General features: G+C 37.0%; 1 protein-coding gene across 5 annotated transcripts in view; it reads left to right on the forward strand.

The window, feature by feature from the left end:
- The window catches only part of ROS1 (ROS proto-oncogene 1, receptor tyrosine kinase), a 151,275-nt gene that overhangs the window by 128,374 nt on the left and 2,051 nt on the right, over positions 1-20,850 (forward strand). For 3 of the 5 annotated variants that reach the window (XM_058655096.1, XM_058655045.1, XM_058654984.1), the window contains 4 exons: positions 3,966-4,063; positions 4,268-4,471; positions 5,457-5,591; positions 13,306-13,469. In XM_058655096.1, the coding sequence (XP_058511079.1) occupies positions 3,966-4,063; positions 4,268-4,471; positions 5,457-5,591; positions 13,306-13,469 (601 nt within the window). Of the gene's footprint in view, positions 1-3,965; positions 4,064-4,267; positions 4,483-5,456; positions 5,594-13,305; positions 13,470-15,910; positions 16,118-20,850 lie in introns of those variants that run through there. The other 2 variants (XM_058655122.1, XM_058655174.1) reach the window with 2 other exon arrangements.

Here is a 20,850-nt window from a genome sequence, read left to right on the forward strand (position 1 = left end):
TTGGATCAGAAGTAGAGCAGACAGGATACAAACCAGCACCTATAAGGGGATGCTGCTGCTTACAGGTGGAGGATTACTTATCAAGCTACCCTACTGGTCCCAAATATTCATTTTTTTAAAGATTTATTTATTTTCATTGCAAAGCCAGACATACAGAGAGAAGGAGAGACAGAGAGAAAGACTCTCCATCCGACGACCCACTCCACAAGTGAACGCAACGGCCGGTGCTGTGCTGATCCAAAGCCAGGAGCCTCTTCCAGGTCTCCCATGTGGGTGCAGGGTCCCAAGGCCTTGGGCTGTCCTTAACTGCTTTCCCACAAGCAGGGAGCCGGATGGGAAACGGGGCTGCTGGGATTAGAACCGGCATCCATATGGGATCCTGGTGCGTTCAAGGCAAGGATCTTAGCCGCTGGGCCACCTCGCCGGGCCCCAAATATTCATTTTGATAGAAATGTGCAGATTTAAACTTAAATAACTTACGCTTTCACATTTGGGGTACAAAGTAGGTTCCTGCAGATTTGTTTCTCCCTGGCTCTGACATTTGTTCTTTCCATGTGAGAGCAATGACTTCTCTGCTTCAATTACAGCTCCTTGTTAATGTACCTGGGATGGTTGTAGATACAGCACAAGTCCCTGTCACCCTTGTGGGAGACACGGATGGAGTTCTTAGTTCCTGGCTTTAGTCTGGCCCAGTAGTGGCTGTTGCAGCCTTCTGGGTAGTTTGCCACGGGATAGAATCTCTCTCTCCTTTCTCTCTCTCTCTTTTCTCTCTCATCCTTCCAAGTAAATGAATAAAATTCAAAAAAGTTTTTCTCCTTAGTAAGGTTTGAGGAGAGAATATGACCAAAAAGTCACACATTCAGTCTCTTATTATTATTATTTTAAAGATTCTTTTTTTTTATTGGAAAGTAAGATATTCAGAGAGGAGGACAGACAGGGAGGAAGATCTTCCATCTGATGATTCACTCCCCAAGTGGCTGCAATGGCTTGTAACTGCACCTATCCAAAGTCAGCAGGAGCCCAGAGCCTCTTCTGGGGCTCCCACGTGGATGAAGGGTCCCAAATCTTTGGGCCATCCTCCACTGCTTTCTCAGGCCACAAGTATGGACTTGGATGGGAAGCAGGGCCACTGGAATACACACCAGTTCCCATATGATATCCCAATGCATGCAAGGTGAGGACTTCAACTGCTAGGCTGCTGCGCTGGGTCCTATTATTATTGTTTTAATGTGTGTTTATCTACTAGAGATGTCTTGATTCACTGAAGTTCACCTGTCAAATTGTTGCACTCGCCAGGTCTAAGCCAAACCCAAACCAAGAGCCTGGAACTCCATCTAGGCCTCTCAGGTGTGTGGTAGTGGCCCAGTCATTTAAGCCTCAGTCTGCTTCCTTGCAGGATGTATTGGCAGAAAGTAAGATTGAATGTGGAGGGAGGGCTCTATTCTTGCCCTCCAATACAAGATTTGGCATTGCAAATAATGGCTTAATTCTCTGAGCCACCGCCTGGCCTTAAGTCTTCCATTTTAACAAGAAAATTTATCTGTAGGTTTCATTTTGTGTTGGTGATAATGTGTGGAGGTGAGACACTCTGAAGGAAAACGTGGATCTATTTTTTTCAAAGCTATTCTTTATCCAGGATCCAAAGAGTTGTACTGACTGGATTTCAAGTGCACCTAAGTACTTGTACTGTCATTCCTTTGGCTGATGAATCTCATTTGCTGCTCCCATGGGGGAGGGGTTCTTGAGTAGTGACCAACCCAGCTTCCCCTTGTGCTAAATTCATTTGAGGCCAGCCCTCACCACAGACTGTGTTCAGGGACACTGCTCCAGAAGAACCAGCACAAACAACCTTCTTCCCTGTCCATGCTCTTAATTCTGTTTGTTGATTTGAAATGTAAAGATTAACTGCAATTATACAAGGAAACTTGTTCTTTTGTCTTTCACTGTTTGGAGCTTGGTTTGTTCATCTATGAAACAGAATATTTAAAGCAAGGCTTCCTAAGACTACTTTTAGCATTAGTATTCTAGGACTATATTAAGACAGAATTAGAAGAAGCAACTAACCGCCCCCAGTGAATAGAAAGAAAATCTGCGGTGAGAAATGTTCTACCTTCCAGATATAGTTCAAATTATCACTTTTTTTTGGTGTGACTTTATTGTGTGCTAATGAAGGATGTGGTTCTCGGTTTGAAGGAACTTGCTGCATGGTAGAGATATCTAAGTAATTCACGTATGACAGAAAAATAGAAGGGCCCACTGAGTGTAATAGGGAATATTCTACAAAAGCACAGAGGAAGGAGAGTTCATCATCAGCTGAGATGAGTTGAGAAGTCTTCGTGAAGGAGATCTTTTGTTTTTGGCACAATGAGGTGGGAGATGGAAGAGTAGTTGAATGTCATCTTGTTGAGTTATGAAAGGCTATGAACAGGTCCAGATCAAGGCTTACTGTGTCTTACTATTTCTAGTATGCGACAGCAGATGGTAGCCCATAAGAGCATCTGATTCTAGCAGGCCCAACTGCGAGTGATGAGGTGACCCAGAAAGTTGTCAAAAAGAGGTGATAGATACACACAGACATGAACAGACAGTGAGTATTATGGAAATCTGTCTGTAGGGATCAAGGCAGAAAGTAGATTCCAAGAACAATATTCTCATTTGAGAGAAAGTCTCAGGAGTAGAGTATGTTTCACTTAGCGCAAAATAGAGTTTCATTAACACAGGAAACATTGAACCAAAGAGCAAGAACTGAAACACAGGCTATAGTTATTAGGGAACTCAGTGAACAGGGCTGGAGGGAATTGATCTTCTTGGGAATCAGATCAGAACCTAACTGCCTGCATAGCTATACCTGCACTGGCACACATGGTGCCTCCCAGGACATTGGTGTGATCCCTAGTTTGAGGCAAGAGATACGTTTGTTGGCAAGTTGACTAAGTCACATTTCTCCCTTCAATGAGGAATTGAAGGATTTAGAGGTTGGGAGTTATATTCAGTGAAGGATATGAATGGAAATCAAGAATAGGCAGTACTTTCCAGGTGAAAAATAAAAACCAGGTTGTAGAGGTTGAGCAGTGGACTGTTAGAGTAGCAAGAATGGGAAGTACCCTGACTTAGAGAGTGATTGGTGCAGTCTGGATGTGCCTGGAGGCAGTCCTCAAGAATTAATGATAAACTGTATAGAAAGTTGGTTACCTAAAACCAGCTAAAGAAACTAATGGAAATGGGAGATATGGGAAGCTTTAGGATGCATCAGATTAAGGATGACAGAGGCCAGCATTAGGGTAATTGCAGGCCAGTGGAAAGGGGCTGACTGTAACAAGGTAGACACAGAGACTTCGAGTTTTTTCCATGTGTTACTAATAAAAATCTCATGTGACTTTTTTCACCTAGATGTCATGACCACCAGTATCGGATCAAGTGTATATTTGTTCCAGTTCTTTTAGATGAGAAGAGTAATTGAGACCTTGACATACAGTTTTACTAATAGGAGGAACTGTTATGAGACTCATAGCAGGAACAATTTCATGATTGATATGTTGGGCTTGTGGTTATACTACCTGGCACTGATTAAATACTTATGAGAACAGCTACTTCTCATTAAATGCTTATTATATATAGCAAGCCATAATAAATGTTTGGTTTCACATTTTATGCTATTGTACATAAGAGAAAGTTGGTTAGTTAAGCAAAATAGACAAGTGAAACCAATAATTAGGTTTGAAAAGTTAGCCCTTAGTAAATATCCTATAATATGTATGCTCATTAAAAATATTGTCATTTAGTATTGATGTATGTGTAGAGTACTCAAGCTTATTTTTCTTTGTTTTAAATTCTTGTAACCATCACTAAAAATCCCTTTAAAATATGATGTTTGAATGCATATACATCCAAAAAATCTTTATAAATATGTGAGTATTTTTTTGTAAATCACAAAAATAGCATAAATCTTCCTTCATTTATTACAGTTTCACGGTCCTTTACTCACCTTGGTTGACCTTACAAATGTGTGTGTAGATGTTTCAAAAGGCTGTGTATACTTGGAGCAGCTGCACTTTATTCACAGGTAAATATCCCAGACACAGGGTTATTACAGATTTGAGCACAATACTTGTCTGTGATTTGGATAAATCTCGTAAGATGAACATTTGATTCCTTCAAATAGTAATGATGTCCATGAAGAAAATTTCTCTTCTCTACAGACATGCTAGTGTTACTCCTCTGACCTCTGAGAAGTTATTAATATTACTGACTGTAACTTCTGCCATAGGGATCTGGCAGCTCGAAATTGTCTTGTGTCTGTGAAAGACTATACTAATCCTTCGCGGATAGTGAAGATTGGGGACTTTGGACTTGCCAGGGACATCTATAAAAATGATTACTACAGAAAGAGAGGTGAAGGACTGCTCCCTGTGCGGTGGATGGCTCCAGAGAGTTTGATGGATGGAATCTTCACTACCGAATCTGACGTATGGTGAGCTTAAGGTGACACAAAGAAATGTGGGTAGAATGATCAAACGGCAGATACAGAAGGGCTCTTAAAGGATATCTTGTAGTATGAGGGGAGGGTGTGAAGGGATGAGAAAGAGAGAGAATGAGAGAAAAAGCAGAGAGGTTAAATTATTTGCTTCAAGCTGAAGTATGAGCTGGTGGATTTAGTGGTTTATACCCCTCTCACCATCAGTTTTGATTCTGTATCTTACTAACGTATATGAACTAGATACTTTACTTCACTTATTTTGGATGTAAAAGGGTAAGACTGATAGAAAGTACTGCTTATGAGTTGGTGTGCAAGGATGTATCCAAATGCCTACTGTTTGAGGATATTTGGTTACTAATTCATAGATAGATTTTAAATAATCAATTGAAAAAAGATAAGGCTTGAACAACTTATTTTTATTTCTATAAAACCTCTCATTTTGTTTGTGGCCCTCCACCTTTTTATTAGAGTTGCTTAAAGTGCAAAGATTTGTTGAATGACTTTTGATCTGGGGTGGCACTTGGGAAAAAAGGAGAGGAGATAATATTATGTTGCTAGATTTTATTTATGCTCACAATCTGCGTGTTTACCGGCACTACCTCTCCTTCTCGGAGTGGGGCATGGGGGTGGGGAGGATGTTGAAATGCTTTCTTGCTCACCTCTTGGTACGGAGTCATGCAGTACATTTTTAGCAGGGGGAGGAACAGAACCAGGGAGTCTTTGTAGGTGCATGTACACTTTTGTGTGTGCATGTGTTGTGTAGGTGTGTCTGCATGTGAGTTCATGTATGCATTCGTTGCAAGCCTTTCTTTGAAGTATTGGTCATGTGTATTGGGTAGTTTTGCTTTTTTTTTTTAATTCAACTTGTTCTTAAGTCTCTTATTTGCCTTTTATTAAGACAATAATGCCAATATAAGGATTTCTTAGCCCCAGGCTAAGATGTTGAATAAAATTAAAGCAAACTCTTTAATATCCTTAGGTCTTTTGGAATTCTGATTTGGGAGATTTTAACTCTTGGGCATCAGCCTTATCCAGCTCATTCCAACCTTGATGTTTTAAACTATGTGCAAACAGGAGGAAGACTAGAACCACCAAGAAATTGTCCTGATGATCTGTAAGTTAAATATATTGGCATAGGACCAAAAAACTAAAACATGTTCTCATGTAAACTCAGGCTATTCTGTTACTGCATTTTAAAAGTGCAGTTCAAATATTTCTGCGTCCCTCATAAAATGTAAGTTGATTCTAGCATTTAACCTATTAACACCATGGGTTTTAAAAAACTTTATATATACACACACTATTTTTCCCCAGAAAGAGAATTTTAGAGAGTTGAATGAATTTTAATAAATATAAACTCAGGATATATACACATACACATTCATTTTCTTTTGGAACATCCAGTTTGGCTAAAATTTGAACCTGCAAATGAAATGTTTTCACTAAATAGTAACATTTTGTATAAAAATGTACATTTTCTGATTTTAATTGATGGAGTCTAATTTTACTAAACATTATGGTTGTGACCTGTTTATGAGCCTAGCACACAATGACTAAGTATTAGTTATTCTAATGAAAACACACTGGCTGCAGTGAATTGAAATGGCAATTCCCAGAAGTGTAAATGCTGTTATTCTAATTTTAAAGGAAAAAGAAATGGCAAGTTGTTAGGATATGGCAAGTTGTTAAGAAATGGCAAGTTGTTAGGATATGTATGAATCTGCCTCCTTGTGGACAACATCAACAGTCTTGAAAATTTTCCAGATATTTGCCCAAGAAGTATCTAGGAACAAATGATCAGCAATTATAAATTGTTATATACACGATTCATGATAAAGTTTTATGAATTACAAAAGCTTTTAAACAAGTAACACTAAACCTTGAAAGCATTTTGAATGAAAAGTGACACACAAGGAACAGATGGATAATAAGCCAACATGTAATAAAGTGCTAAACTGTGTGGTACAGACAAGTGCAAAAGGAATTAGCAGTATGCGGAAGCACATCGTGGTTGTACTGTCTTGACCATGCTGTGTTATTTAGAGGATTATTCAGACTTGAGCCAAAAGATGATTAAGAGCTGGACATCTTAGTTGGATGTTGACTGTTGAAAAGTTTTTGTATTATTTAAATCTTCCAGCTAGATGAAGATTAGAATTACTGCTTGTTTCTGATTTAGCTTTTATAGCCTCTAGGATTTTAACAAGGGTATCAGATATACACACACCTGACCAAGTTTGCTTCCAGTGTCTAAAGAATGATTCATGTTTTTTTAGGGACATATGTGAAAGAATATCTGTGAATTAAAGATAAAAAATTATATAAACTTAGAAAACCTTTTATGTAGGAGTTGAGGAACATAGCCAGGATACATAATATAAAGTCAATTTTAATTAAATAGAAAACTAATCATAATTTTGCATCTCTTGCATATCTGCTAAATGTTCAGAATATCACACAAGCTTTTGAGTGTGCAAAATTTCCTTACATTGTTAGAATTTTAGCTGTTATATTCTCCCCTTCTGCAGAGGTAATGTGACTTATCATAATCACATCCTATTTTTGGATTGGCACTTTAGTAATTGATCTCTCAATTAAATATTTAGGAGATTGTTTTGCTTGATGAGAATGCAGGTGAATAATAAAATCTCTTTATTGCATAGCATAAACATGTAGGTTTGTTAAATTTTATTCTGTCTGACAGTACGCAAAAATGAAGAAAGATGAAGATGGAGTACAAGAGAAGTATTCTTATTATGAATGGGAAATGATATTTTAGTTTAATCTTGACCTTTAATTAATGCATTGAAGACATTATTTTCCAAATTTTATTAAAGATATGACTTCCTTGAAACAAAACTTTTCCATTGGTGGTTTTGAAGTTCATTTGAACACCACTAATAAAAAGTTAACAACGCCCTAAGCTTTCCAAATACTGCATGATGCTGCAGAGCCTCGGGAAGGGTTAAGATCCTTTGCCAATCAGAAAAACAAGCTGTACTAGGAAATGGAGCTCTCAGCAATGCCATTCAATCTGACCATGGCCTTAAGTTGTCATGATAAAGATTAACTACTCTCCTTAGAGGACTGAGGGATCTGGTTTTTATTTGAAGTATTTCTCTGAGATCACAAGCTCAGCTTAGGGGCATTGAAAGTCTGCACAGAGCCAACCTGCACCTTCTATTCACTGCTTAAATACTTAGCACCTGGATGCACCCTGGGTCAGGTGAGTCCGTAGAGCTATGTTGTCCTCAACTATTAATGGAATGCAGGAGTCAGAGCATGCCTGTTTGGCTGTGCATAACCTAGAATGCAATGTGGAAAACCAGCCATCAGTTTTCTGTTCAGCTTTGAGTTTGTGCAACAACCACCCTCCTCCTGAGAAGAAACTGGATCAAAGGACGAACTGAGTCAAGTGAAAGCTCTTTGGGATTCCACTAGAGACGTATTGGAGTGGCAACTGGAATTACCGGAGATCCTTCAGATGTAGAGAGAACTTTGGGCTTGTCATCTTATTTTTTAGTTCTTGAATAATATGTACACTTAAATGCTGATTGAATCTTTCTAGAATTGAGCAGTAAGGGAATTCTTGAAATCTGTATTTTATGTGCATCTAAATTCTGAAAGAAACTTACTTTGGTGTTCAGAGATATCATGGAGTTTTCTTCTGTAGAATTTTAATTGCTTTACAAACCTGAGGAATTTAACACTCTTTGAGATTAATATTGAACGTGCCTAATCAGTCCCAACCTATTTTGAAAAAAATTGAGATGAAGAGGAATAAAGGGTTTGCCTGCTGATGCAGAGGAGTTAGAACCTAAATGAATACTTAGCCAAATGAGGTACTTCAGTGTAATGTGTGTTTTTCTTAAAAATAGAATGTATAGCCCAGGTGAATTTTTAGGTACTCAAAGCAGCTTCAAGTTTATTTAGATTCATGCACTTGATTTTTTTATTTATTAGAATTCAGTGTAAAAAAAAAGAATTCAGTGTAATAATTTGAAGGCTCTTCAAATTGTTCATGGGAAATGGAATTAGAAGATACGTCTATTTTTGTGCAAATAGTTTGAAATGTATGTGTGAGTTTTCATAGTATGAATTTTTGGAGGATACTCTCACATAAACATATATCTTGAACTGTGAAAAGTACGCATTCGTAAGGGAAGATCTCCCCACACCCTCAAGCCAAAGCACAGGTGTTAATATACATGAAATATGTAAAAATGCATTTCTGGGAGTTATGTGCTTGCCATCAGAAAACCAAAGAAAAATAAAGATTGGATTCAATATAAATTAAAGCCTTCATAGACAGGTAATCATGAAGATCTGTTTAAATGAATTCCAAAGATTAAGCAAGGGGCTGGATATTTGAAGGGCAGGGAGGGTGCTGAAGGGCAGATGGCTAAGTTGCACTTCTCAGCATGGCTTCCTTCTCCGTTCCTGCTGCTTACCCATCCTTCTGCCTTCTTGCTTCTTTTTTTTTATTCTTTCATTGGACATCACCTCTATGAAGTATCTTGAATTTTTTGTAAATGAATATACCAGGTGACATAATTGCAATACTAATATTTTGAGTGATTTTATTAATTACAACACTATTTTCAGAGAGCAGATGCTTCCTGTGGAGAATTGTAAGACCTTACTTTCTTCTCTCAGCTTTCAGGGATGTCCTTAGATCAGCCATCAAGAACTGCTGGTTTGAATTTTATGATCTGATACCAGTTATACTACTTGATTTAAAAGTTAAATATCCCTTAAATGAAAACTTTGTAGTTTTTGTGTTTTGAACAGCTTGTTACAAAAATATATTAAAAAGTATATAAAAGTAAATAAATTAGATTGTTCTTCAGTTATTCTTCAGCTATAATTCTTTTTAAAAAATAGACCCAAGCTTGGCTCTCTGTACCCAGAATGTAAATCTATATTAGAAATTGAGAAGTCATCAACTCCAGTATGGGGGGGGGTCTTCAATAATGCCCAGATATTGAGTCCTAAACCTGATCTGAGATGTTTACTAAGAATTGAAATAAATGGAAATGGAATTTGTAATGCCACATTATAGGGGATTGCAAATTACATTATGTCCCTAAAATAGATACTATTTAAAATATAATACTCTGTGATGATTTCTAGCACACAGTCACCTAGTGATTGAATCTAATTTTACTCAAGTTCCATTGCTACTATCTTTTTGCAAATCACCCTTATTTCTCACATATTCTGTTAGATGGTGTCAAATTTACCTGTTTGCAATCTGTTGTTTATATCAGCCTGATAAATTTGTTAAAAAGGAAAGACTGCCTGCTGTAAAATTTTTAACAGCTTTCTGTTGCAGTGTCATAAAATTCAACTCCTTGCTTGGTGTATGCAACTTGCATGATCTTGCCCTCTGATCTCATCTCGTATGCTCCCTTCAATGACCACAGTTCAGTGACACTGGCATTCTTTCAGATTTAAAATGTGCCAAGCTCTTTCCAAATTTAGGACTTTACACATGCTTTTCCCTCTTGTAGTGTTTTCCCGGACTCCTAACCACACTCTCTTCCCATGACTAGCATCTTACTTTCCTGCAAAGTTCATTGGCTTAAATGTCAGCCCTGCAGAGGGGCCTTCTATGAGCAATTTACCAAAAATATTCCATCTCTGTTAGAACCCAGGCTAATTTCCTTTAGTGCTTCTTGAAAAGCTAATCATAATTTGCAGCTGCATATTCAACTTTTTATACAACACTAGTATTTTAAGACATTTCTAATTTTTTATTCATAAATTCATATTCCTTGTCTTCAAGTTATCTTTTATGGGGCACTTCAAAAGTTTCATGGAAAATTAGGATTGGGAGATGTTCTGTTGTAAAAATATGAAATATGTATATAGCTTTTAATAATACACATTTCTGTGAATACTTTGACGACACTTTGTATGCATGGCTTCCAATTTTTACATTAAAAACCAGAAATTCCATTTCCATGAACTTTTTGAGGTATCCATACAGCTTTTGAAAACTAAAAGAGGGAAAACTCTTGTCCTTCTTATAAGTAGACTTAAAATATGGGCTTGGAGTAGAGAGAGAGGGTTTTCTGGAGGTTATTGCTTGTATATTAAGCATCAGATTTGAATATATATGACATTTAATGTTTTAAAAGATTCATTTATTTTATTTGAAAAGCAGAGTTACAGAGAGGAAAGGAATGTGTGTGTGTGTGAGAGAGAGAGAGACAGGGAGAGAAAGAGAGAGAGAGAAAGGTTTTCTGTTCATTGGTTCCCAAATGGCCACAATAAACAGAGCTGGGCAGGTCTAAAACCAGGAACCAAGATCTTCTGGTTTCCCATGGGCGTTCAGGGAGCCAAAGATTTGGTCCCACATCAATGCCTTTCCAAGCCATTATCAGGGAGCTGTATCAGAAGTGGAGATACCCAAACTTGAAGTGGTGCTCATGTGATGCTGGCACTGCTGGCAAAGGTTTGGCTTGCTACGCTATAGTATTGGCCCCTATGACATCTAATTTTATATAAGGGTAGTCAAATAAAAAAAAAAAAGAAGTGGTTAGAAACTTCATTCTTGGGCCCGGCAGCATGGCCTAGCGGCTGAAGTCCTCGCTTTGAATGCCCCGGGATCCCATATGGGCGCCGGTTCTAATACCGGCAGCTCTACTTCCCATCCAGCTTCCTGCTTGTGGCCTGGGAAAGCAGTCGAGGATGGCCCAATGCCTTGAGACCCTGCACCCACATGGGAGATCTGGAAGAGGTTCCTGGTTCCCGGCATCGGATCGGTGCGCACCGGCCCGTTGCGGCTCATTTGGGGAGTGAATCATCGGACGGAGGATCTTCCTCTCTGTCTCTCCTCCTCTCTCTGTATATCTGACTTTGTAATAAAAATAAATCTTTAAAAAAAAAAAGAAACTTCATTCTTTCTAACTGTTGGAGAAATATAGGAAAAAAGTGTTTGATAGATATAGGTAGGCTAGATTTTTCAGGGGAGAATATCTATCTTAAGTCTGAGTCCACCTCTGAAAACATCAGGTAGATTAGATGGACAACCAGGCCCATGAAGTAATTGCCTCACATCCTCCATGTCTGGAAACATAGCAAGGTCACTGAGAGGGATCATTTAACATGGGGAGCTATGGCATCATTAAGAAATTATAATGTTAATTCCAGAGACAGAATGTCTTGCTTCTACTTCCAAACAATATTGTTTCCCATTTGCTGTGAACATATGGTTGAAAGTCAGAGAATCTGCCAAGGAGCATTCAATGGGAATGCAATAGAAATTGACAAGGGTGCCTGGGAAGCCGCTATCTGATCTGAGAGGGTCTCAGAGAAGCCTCCAGTGACAGAGGGGCCAGGAAAGACCAGGTCAACATGAAAGGGCTAAAAGAAGAGGTAAAGAATTTGTTGACTACTGATTGGAGCAGATACCTGCAGGATGGACCACATCAGTAATTTCTTACTGAATCCCAGATCAGTTGCTGACATTAGCAAAAATCCATCTGGCTCACTTCAGAAGATCCTTCACTGTGCCACAATAAGCCACTTAAGCCTGTTACTTGACACCTATTCAGATAACTTCTTGGAGGACAGGGAACAGCGGGTAGACATGGCATTGAAGACAATATGGACTGAATGATTATCCAGAAAAGAATGATTGTTGAGAAAGATTGTTTAAATTAGTGAACTGGACTAGGCAATAAATTGCATTGTACATACATACAGAAAGAAATGAATTTTCATTTGCTAAGTCAGGTATATAAGAAAGACCTAACTAATAACATAATATAAGAGTGACAGTGTGTTAAGTTGTGTTTAAAAATTTAAGTTGAGGGGCCAGTGCTGTGGTTTTGCATGCTAATCCTTCTGCAGTGTCAGCATCCCATTTGGGCACCAGTTCATGTCCTGGCTGTTCCATTTCTCGTCCAGCTCCCTGTTTTTGACCTGGCAGCTCAAGTCCTTTGGACAGCTACAGCTGTTGTTTCCATTTTGTTTCCTTTGGAACAAGTAGATGGAAGATCTCTTACCCTGTCTCTCCTTCTCTCTGTAAATCTGCCTTTCAAATAAAAACATGTTAAAATGTAGTTTACCTTAACCTTATAAATCACCTGTAATGACAAGAGCCATACTCCATATCTGTAGTCCTCTATTCAAAATGGGTCCAACAAACCTTTATGGAGAAGATGAATCAATACTAGTACAAAAGAAACTTCTTCTTTTTTATATTATTAATATTATTGTTATTATTATGCATCCATGTGAGATGCTGGCAGTAGCAGGGGGAGGATTAGCCTGTTGATCCACAGCATTGGCCTCTGCATAGATATTTCTTAGATAGCCATTAAATAAAATGTAATGCTTGGTCAGGTAGTTACCAATGCTTGAAACCAAGTTTCTAAATTAATCTGACATTATAATGAAGAATAAAAGCATGGGAAATGAATCTAGCTTCTATTTTGGTTCTGCCATTAAACATCTGTAATATGGAATAAAGCTTAGATTTTGTTTAAGAAACCAAGTATGTACATATTCTTTTTTTTCAAGAAGCTTTATAGCTATCAGTTCTTTAACGTACTGAGTAGATATTTTCAACTCTTAGACATCCATTTATCAGGACTAATAATTACGAAAGAATTACTAGCTTTTTTCAGAGAAAGGTGTCATTTAATAAAGGTGGTGATATTGTAAGCCACCCTTCAGTAAGATACCAAAGCTTTTGTTCTCGGTCATTTATATTGAAAACCTAAGATTGCAAATGTTTTCACCTCTATAGTGACCTGACAGGTGTTCATTTGCAGTGATCGAATCATTCAACGTCTTGTCTTTATTCACATATTCAGGTGGAATTTAATGAGCCAATGCTGGGCTCAAGAACCTGACCAAAGACCTAGTTTCCATAAAATTCATGACCAGCTTCAGTTATTCAAACTTTGTTGCTTAAATAGTATCTCTCAGCATCAAGATGAACGAGCCACTAGCGGAGCCATAAATGAAAGCTTTGAAGGTAAGCTTTTTGCTCAGATTTTTTTTTTCTGTTTTTTTCTTTCTCCACTGTGAGCTGAGAAAAGTTCGAATGCGATGCACACAGAGGGCATTTTGGGGTGGGCAAAGTGAATGGTATGCTGACTCCCCATGTTTGTAATTATTTATTGTATTCCTCTTTAAAAAAGCTTTTACAAATGGTTATTAAAAATGGTTATTTTTTGAAAGGCAGAGGGAAATTGTTTTTCCATCTACTGATTTATTTTGAAAATGGCTGCAGTGCCTGCAGTTGAGTCAGTCTGAAGCAAAGAGCCAGGAACTTCTTTCTGATCTTGAAGTGGTGCCCACATGGGATGCTGGCACTGCAGGCAACTTCAATGATTTTATCTACTATACCGTGGTGCTGGCCCGTGGAAGTTATTTTGTGTTGTGTACCTAACTTTTTTTGAAAGGAGAGTGCTATGTTCCTTGAATGCATGATATAAGATGGTGAGGAGGAGAATGAACATAATTGGCTGTATTTTTGTGAATCAGTTTTCCTTTTACTTCTTTCCCTCTCACACCACTTTGGACTTCAAGTGCAGAGCTGAGTGATTTATAGACTTTACATGTATGTTATATTTTTATCATTTGGGTTGTGCAGGGCTTCTCTCTTACTCTGTTTATTTATTTCTCTTTTCTCCATACCCCTCTTCTGTTCTTCCCTTCCCTTGCCAGGCAGTCATTCTAATGTCTTTGTTGCCTGTGTATCTACTTGCATGGTTTAGGAAAAACGTGTGTTGTTTTGCACATAAGAATGTTTCTGTCCTTTTTCCATCAAGCACTGTTTTTATGATGTGTCCATGTTGCAAGATATCTAACCCTTGATGTCTAGCTGCTGAGTCATTTTGCACTGATTAATGTAGTGGATTGAGCCTCTGCAAGATCTTGTCTGATTCTTCAACTTCAGTATTTTAGTAAAGAAGACAGTATGATTCTGAACTATTCTGCTGTCACAGGCAGGCTAAATCTCTTGGTTAAATATAGATCAAAAACAGAAAGATTGCTTAATTCATGTAATTCAATCAAATCAGAGTATTATTTAATTGATTTCCAAAGTCAGATTTGCTATGCATTTCCTCAACTGGCTGTAGGAAAAATGAATTTTAAATGGTTCCTTTTCAGCTGCTCTAGAAGGTCTCATTTTCAAAAGTTTTCAAGGACTGTTGCCTTTTAAAATGCAGATATTACTGTTTAGAAATAAATCCACCAAGTGGGCCATAATAGAATCTCTCAGTGCCTAGACCTTTTACTCTTTAGAAGTGATTGACTATTAGACAACAGATGGATGTGTGAAGTTATCTACTCTCACTGGGTACCATGAGTATTGTTTTGACTAATACGAGAGAAAATAAGGAGTACAAGGAAAATTACTCTTTTGTTGGCGGTTATTGTGTTTCTGACTATGAATGCTGGGTGATTTTGGATGTATCACATGAACTCTGATCTCGTAACTTCTTTCACATAAGCAGACTGGAAAGGCCTTTCCTTGCCTTGTCCTTGCATCACGACGCTCATCAAAATAAGCTTTGCTGACAATCTCATGTTGGTTCTGCTCGCCTTCTCTTCATGAAGCAGAAATAATTTTTTTTTAGTTGAAGAAGTTTTACATTTTTAAAAAAATTCTTATTTTCTATTTTACAATTTTGCAGGCATGGGGCTTCCTCCTCAGAGATGATTGCTAACACGGCCAGTGGCAGAGTACCTCAGAGCTAAAACTCCTGAAGTAAACCCTCATTTTGTGTGGTACTAATCTCTGACAGATGCCAGTCATATAGGGTTAAGAAAAGTGTATCTTTAAGTCATTCCAAACACTTCTAAGTTCTTATCATTTTCTAAACATTTATATGATGAAAGTTTTTCACTGAGTGACTGGAAAATTATTTCAACAGAGGTATTGAATTCTAGCAAGCTAGGCTTAAGTACCTATACTTAAGATGTTTCTTGATTTGTTTTAGAAAATAAGAAAGGGTGAGACTGTTTCTTTTCCTTGAGAAGCAAAATTTTTCTAAAAAGTAATTTATTTTTAACTGGAAAGTCAGCTTTACGAAGAGGAGGAGAGGTAGATAGGAAGATCTTCCATCTGCTGATTCACTCCCTTAAGTGACTGCAATGGCCAGAGCTGAGCCAATCTGAAGCCAGGAGTCAGGAGCCAGGAGTCTCTTCCATGTCTCCCACATGCTGCAGGAATCCAAGGCTTTGGGCCATTTTCTACTGCTTTCCCAGGCCATGGGCAGGTAGCTGGGTGGGAAGCAGGGCAACCAGGACACAAACTGGCACCCATATGGGATCCTGTGTGTGCAAGGTGAGGACTTTGGCCAATAGGCTATTGTGCTGGGCCTGAGAAGCTATAATAAAAAAATGAATCCATGATTTAATAGTGAAAGTTTATAATGGTGATTTGGAAAGCTGCCTTTATCATAGAACGATATTCAATCCAGAGGAAATATGAGTGTTATCAGGGCACTTTTGCTCAAGTCTTTTTAATCTTTTGGTATGTGGTAACCTGAGAGAAACTATAATCCAGGGTGATTTGTTACTATATAAGTGGAATCCTTTCTCTGGATGTTCTACCTTTTGCCTACAACTACAATGTCATGAAACACATAAGTAGCAGAAAGTTAAACTTGTCACTGCTACTAAAGGACTATGTTACTATAATAATGTGGGGGGACATGAAGGAAGAGAAAAATGGGGAGGATGGATGGCCAAGGGAATGGAGGATTTCCTATACCTACACAAGTGTTCATGAAAAATAATAAACAGACAAATAAATGTAAAAAAAATCTTAAAATTTAATAGTTTTCTTTAAGATAGATAAATGATAATAGGGTTAAGTTGATGTGTAGGTATCTAAAAGATAAGGTAGAATGTGTTTGCTTGTCATTGACAACCTGTTTTTCTTCACTAAATCACTATTCTTATGTTTAGAAAATAATGCTTGAGTAAAAGGCTCAAATTTATGAATATCTTTTTGTAGACCTTATAATCACAATAATTATCTATTTAAAATATTTTAAAATATTTTTATATCCACCATTAAAATGACTCCTGCTTTTACTTTCTAACATTTCCAGTAATTAATCTTCTGTTATACTATTTTGCAACTCTAATTTATATTTAATAGCAATAACTTCTGCTAAATTATTTTATAATTGCCTCAACATTTTAAATATCCTTATTGCAATAGTACTTTGCATTTATTATAAAATTACTTACGCAGAATAGAATATAAGGTTCATAATTCTTCCTTAACTCATTCCCCAGTGCTAACTACTTAATAATATGGTTGTATTTTTATAATTCATGTGCGTATATATAAACACAAAGATATTTATTTATGCATGTTTGTGTAGATAGTGGTCAGATTCAGAGATAAAATTTACATATTCTAAAGTAATTGAAGAATGGCAGATTCTTTATCATATTTGTCCTCTTAAATAATCTCAGCTTTAAAGACTTAATGGGTAGATGACTTTAGATTAAATACTCTGCTGGAATTTAGAAAAATTAGAATTATATATTGTTGTAGGATGGGATCTACATTCTGTAGACTTCTACAGGAGACAATATCCATATTGTGTTAGAAGCGATCAAGAAAAACAGATGGGAAGAAGTTACCTCTAACTGAGCTCTGCAAAGAGGTGGGAAAATTATGTTTCAGAATAGAAATAGGATGTAGAAAGCCAGAGAATGGCAGAGAATGGGGTGTTTACAGAACTGAATATAGCTTGTTGTATATGAGGGTGAGAAATGAAAAGTGATAACATTAACGGACATTAGTCACACTAATCAAGAAATAAAAATTAATGAAAACCAAATTAATGGGGTTTGGCAAATGTAAAGGAAAGGAAAGGGATCCATAGTCATCAAAGAGGTAATCTGGAGATTAATTAGGTGAGGAAAAGAGAGGGGACCAAATCCAAGGCTTGAGAAACTGGTTGAAAAGTAGTGCCAGTTCTAAATAGAGAACACAGGAAAAACAGCCTAGCATTTGTTATTTGTGTCAGCTGACCATGTAGTCCAAGCAGAGAAACCCAGGGTACAGTAGATGTGAGTTTGTATTCAGTTAAAAATTCTGACCTGTGAATAAGGGTGGTCAAAGTCAAGGGTATAGATGAAGTGGTTTAGTTAGTCAGAATGGAATGAGAAGAAGATGAACAGGACACGACCCAGGGAGTGGCCCGTGATGGACTAACAAAGGAAGAGGATGTGCATGGAGAGCAGTAACTGGAAAGCCAAAAGAAAGTCTGTTCGGGAATATTTTCATGGCAATTTAAGAGAAGCTCACAGAAGAGGGCATGATTAATGCTACAGAGAGGTACAGCTTTCTGGAGTTATGCAGAACTTGTGTTGTATCTCCAGAAATCTTTGTGCAAGGCATCTTTTCCTTTACAATTATTCAAACTAGTTATAAAATCATGGAGGCTGCCCAACGACTACCAGTGTTCCTGAGAGTTTAGCTTTACTTTAAACTCTTTTGGAAGTCTCCTTGGGCCTGTGAGAATATTTTACTATGATGCATCACATAGCTCTTCTATGAGGCTGAGATAGGTAACCAGCAGTGCTCATCCAGAATATATAGAACAGGATCCTTTTTGTAACAGGTGTTTAATTATAATCTTTGTGAGTTTAATTTTAGAATGTTTGAATATGCCGCTTGTGTCATTAGCCATCCATCACAATAGTTCTATGAAGTGCAATTACTGTCATTGTTGCTAGATACAAGAACCAAGGCTTAAAGTTCACCATGATCACATTGTTAAGTAAGGCTATAATCTGATTCTCAATTCTAAACACTTTGTTCTCAGTGTTCACAATCATGAGAGTGTTTAAGGGAGATTCCCACCCAACTACATATTACATAGGGTCTGCAAGAAAAAACACACCATTTCTCCTATTTGTAGCAAATTCATTGAAGTGCAAAATTGTTAGCAGAATAAATTAAGATTCCAAATAATGTTTATAAAAGTAGGGAAGTTGATATAAATATTCAAAACAGTGATAGAGAAAGAATTAAACAGGGAAAATCCTCCAATTTTGATATTTAGACAGAAACAAGCAATTCTGGGCGTGGAAGCGGCATAATTTAATGGAAGGAAAACCATGATCTGTTATTAACTATAAATGTAAATCCTAGTGATTAGGAGTGGAAAGAGATATGAAAATTGTGATAATTGAGATTGTGACTGAACAGGAGGGACAGATGAAAAGCAAAACTAGAACAAAAGACAGTTTATGTATTTGCAACTCCTTAATTACTTTTTAACTTAGTTATTTTTAAATAGAGAAAATGCTTAATAGTGTTTACTGATTTGCAGACTGGTGGGCACATTTAGCAAAGCAATAAAATGTCACATTGTTATATTTGAACACATATAATAAACAGAGAAGTCATTGGCAGAGTTCTTTTTCTTTTTTGACATTAGGTATGCTAGGTCCACAGGGAACAATCATTCCAAGCTTATTCTATGGTCCTACTGACCTAATGGAGTGGATAGGGAGGAGAGAGAGAGAGAGAGAGAGAGAGAGAGAGAGAGATTAGTAACATATCTGAGCATCTAGTAAAAATATCCCAGTGACTTCATCCAAACATTTGTGTAAACATCACCTCATCAGTCCCAGAGTGTTCTGCAGGAAACAAATCTAAATGCTTCTCTGCTGTTCTAAACATAGCTAGTCAGCCGGCATATGTCTAGTCTGTAAATACCCCATCTTACTTGGAAGTCTCTTTATTTTAATATTTCCCTCTTAAAGAGGTTGTTAATTGCATGCTATCTTTGGTTAGTATATCTGCTTCAAGGTCTGACCTGCAGGTTTTCTAATAAATAATTTTTAAGCAAAAGTAAACAAGGAAAACAAAATAACCTCCCCTCAAGGTCCTTGTGTTTCCCAAGATCTTGATGCTACACGAAGATGTATTAATTGTTGAAAGCTTGCCAGGGTCAAGTTACTAAGTATTGTTGTAAGTTCTGTGAACAAATGAAGTAGTTAGGGAATGATTTTCTTTGACACATAGCAACAGAATTTACTGAAAGAATGTATTTACTTCCTAAGAAAAGATTCTAAAACAAGTCAACAAACAAGCGGGCAAACCAGAAATCCTCTCCTAAACTAAAATCTTGTTTGGGCAAGAACTTTTCCAATATGATATTTAATGAATCAACGTTATGGCAATAAAGCAGCTGATAACATGAGTTATAGATTTAAGTTTTTGTTGAAATTCAAACCTTTTCATTTAGTTTCTTTAAATCCTTTAAATTTTCCCCAATGTCCTCAATCATGTGGGTCACCAAATTTAAATACTTCTTCCTAACATTTTAAACATTTTTATTGTCATATATAGCAAACTATTCTGTGCATCTCAGTGCCTACATTGGCCCTAATTTTAGCAGAAGGATTCTTCACAAATGTTCAGCTATTGGGCATGAGGCAAACCACCTTGACATTAATAAAATTATTTCTATATGCGTGATATTTTACAACATAATTATTTGATTTGAAATTTGCTGCAAGAATACTTGAAAAATTCATGGATAAAGATATTAAAATATAAGTTCATTTGATTCAAAAGAATTTGAAAATTCATGCAGATTAATTTCATATTATGCATTTTCAAAAAATTTGTGAGTTCTAGGCATGGGTGTTGACATTTTTTGCATCCAAGTAATGTATCTATTAATTCTTTTTCCCACAAAAATTTTTGCAGTACTTTCATTTTATAGTTTTTTATTTTTTGAGAAATGAAGAGAAAGTTGATGATACCAAAAAGTCTGTGAAGTTGACCAGGGTGTTCTCCATTAGAGCGGAGAGTTTTTCAAAACAGATATGCACCTGCTGAGACAGTGTAAGGATGTGCTTCAGTCCTTACACTGTATCATAATAAGGTGAATTTTGTAGTTCGGGTGTGGAACTTGAGAGAGATGAAGACTGAAACATTTCTGTGGGAAAAAATAGGTCCAATAGTGCTTTCCTTAATTCTGTGAATGTCTTTCTTTCTTCACATATTTCAAGTTCATTCACATTAAACCAAAGCTTGGTATACAGGAGAGCTAAGTACAAAAGGTAAGGTGACCAATAAGCCTCATGCTTGTTAGGTACACACTTGGATATTCTCATGCTGGAAAAAGGATAAGGAGAAAGGTAAGATGAACATCTATTTACGGAAATGTTTGTACTATTTTAAATATGAGTGTTTCATGATCATAAATTTTTCACCAAAGTAGTAATACCCCAGAGATTGGAAAGCATCAATTAAAAAAATCTTCCTACTTTACATTTGTGCATTTTTATTGCATGTTTCACTCACTAGTATCTTATGAAATGTTTTAGAAGCTCTGCTACTAGGTCAGTCTTTTGGTACA

Source organism: Ochotona princeps, chromosome 1, assembly GCF_030435755.1.
Source record: "Ochotona princeps isolate mOchPri1 chromosome 1, mOchPri1.hap1, whole genome shotgun sequence".
In the NCBI taxonomy this organism is placed as follows: Eukaryota; Metazoa; Chordata; class Mammalia; order Lagomorpha; family Ochotonidae; genus Ochotona; species Ochotona princeps.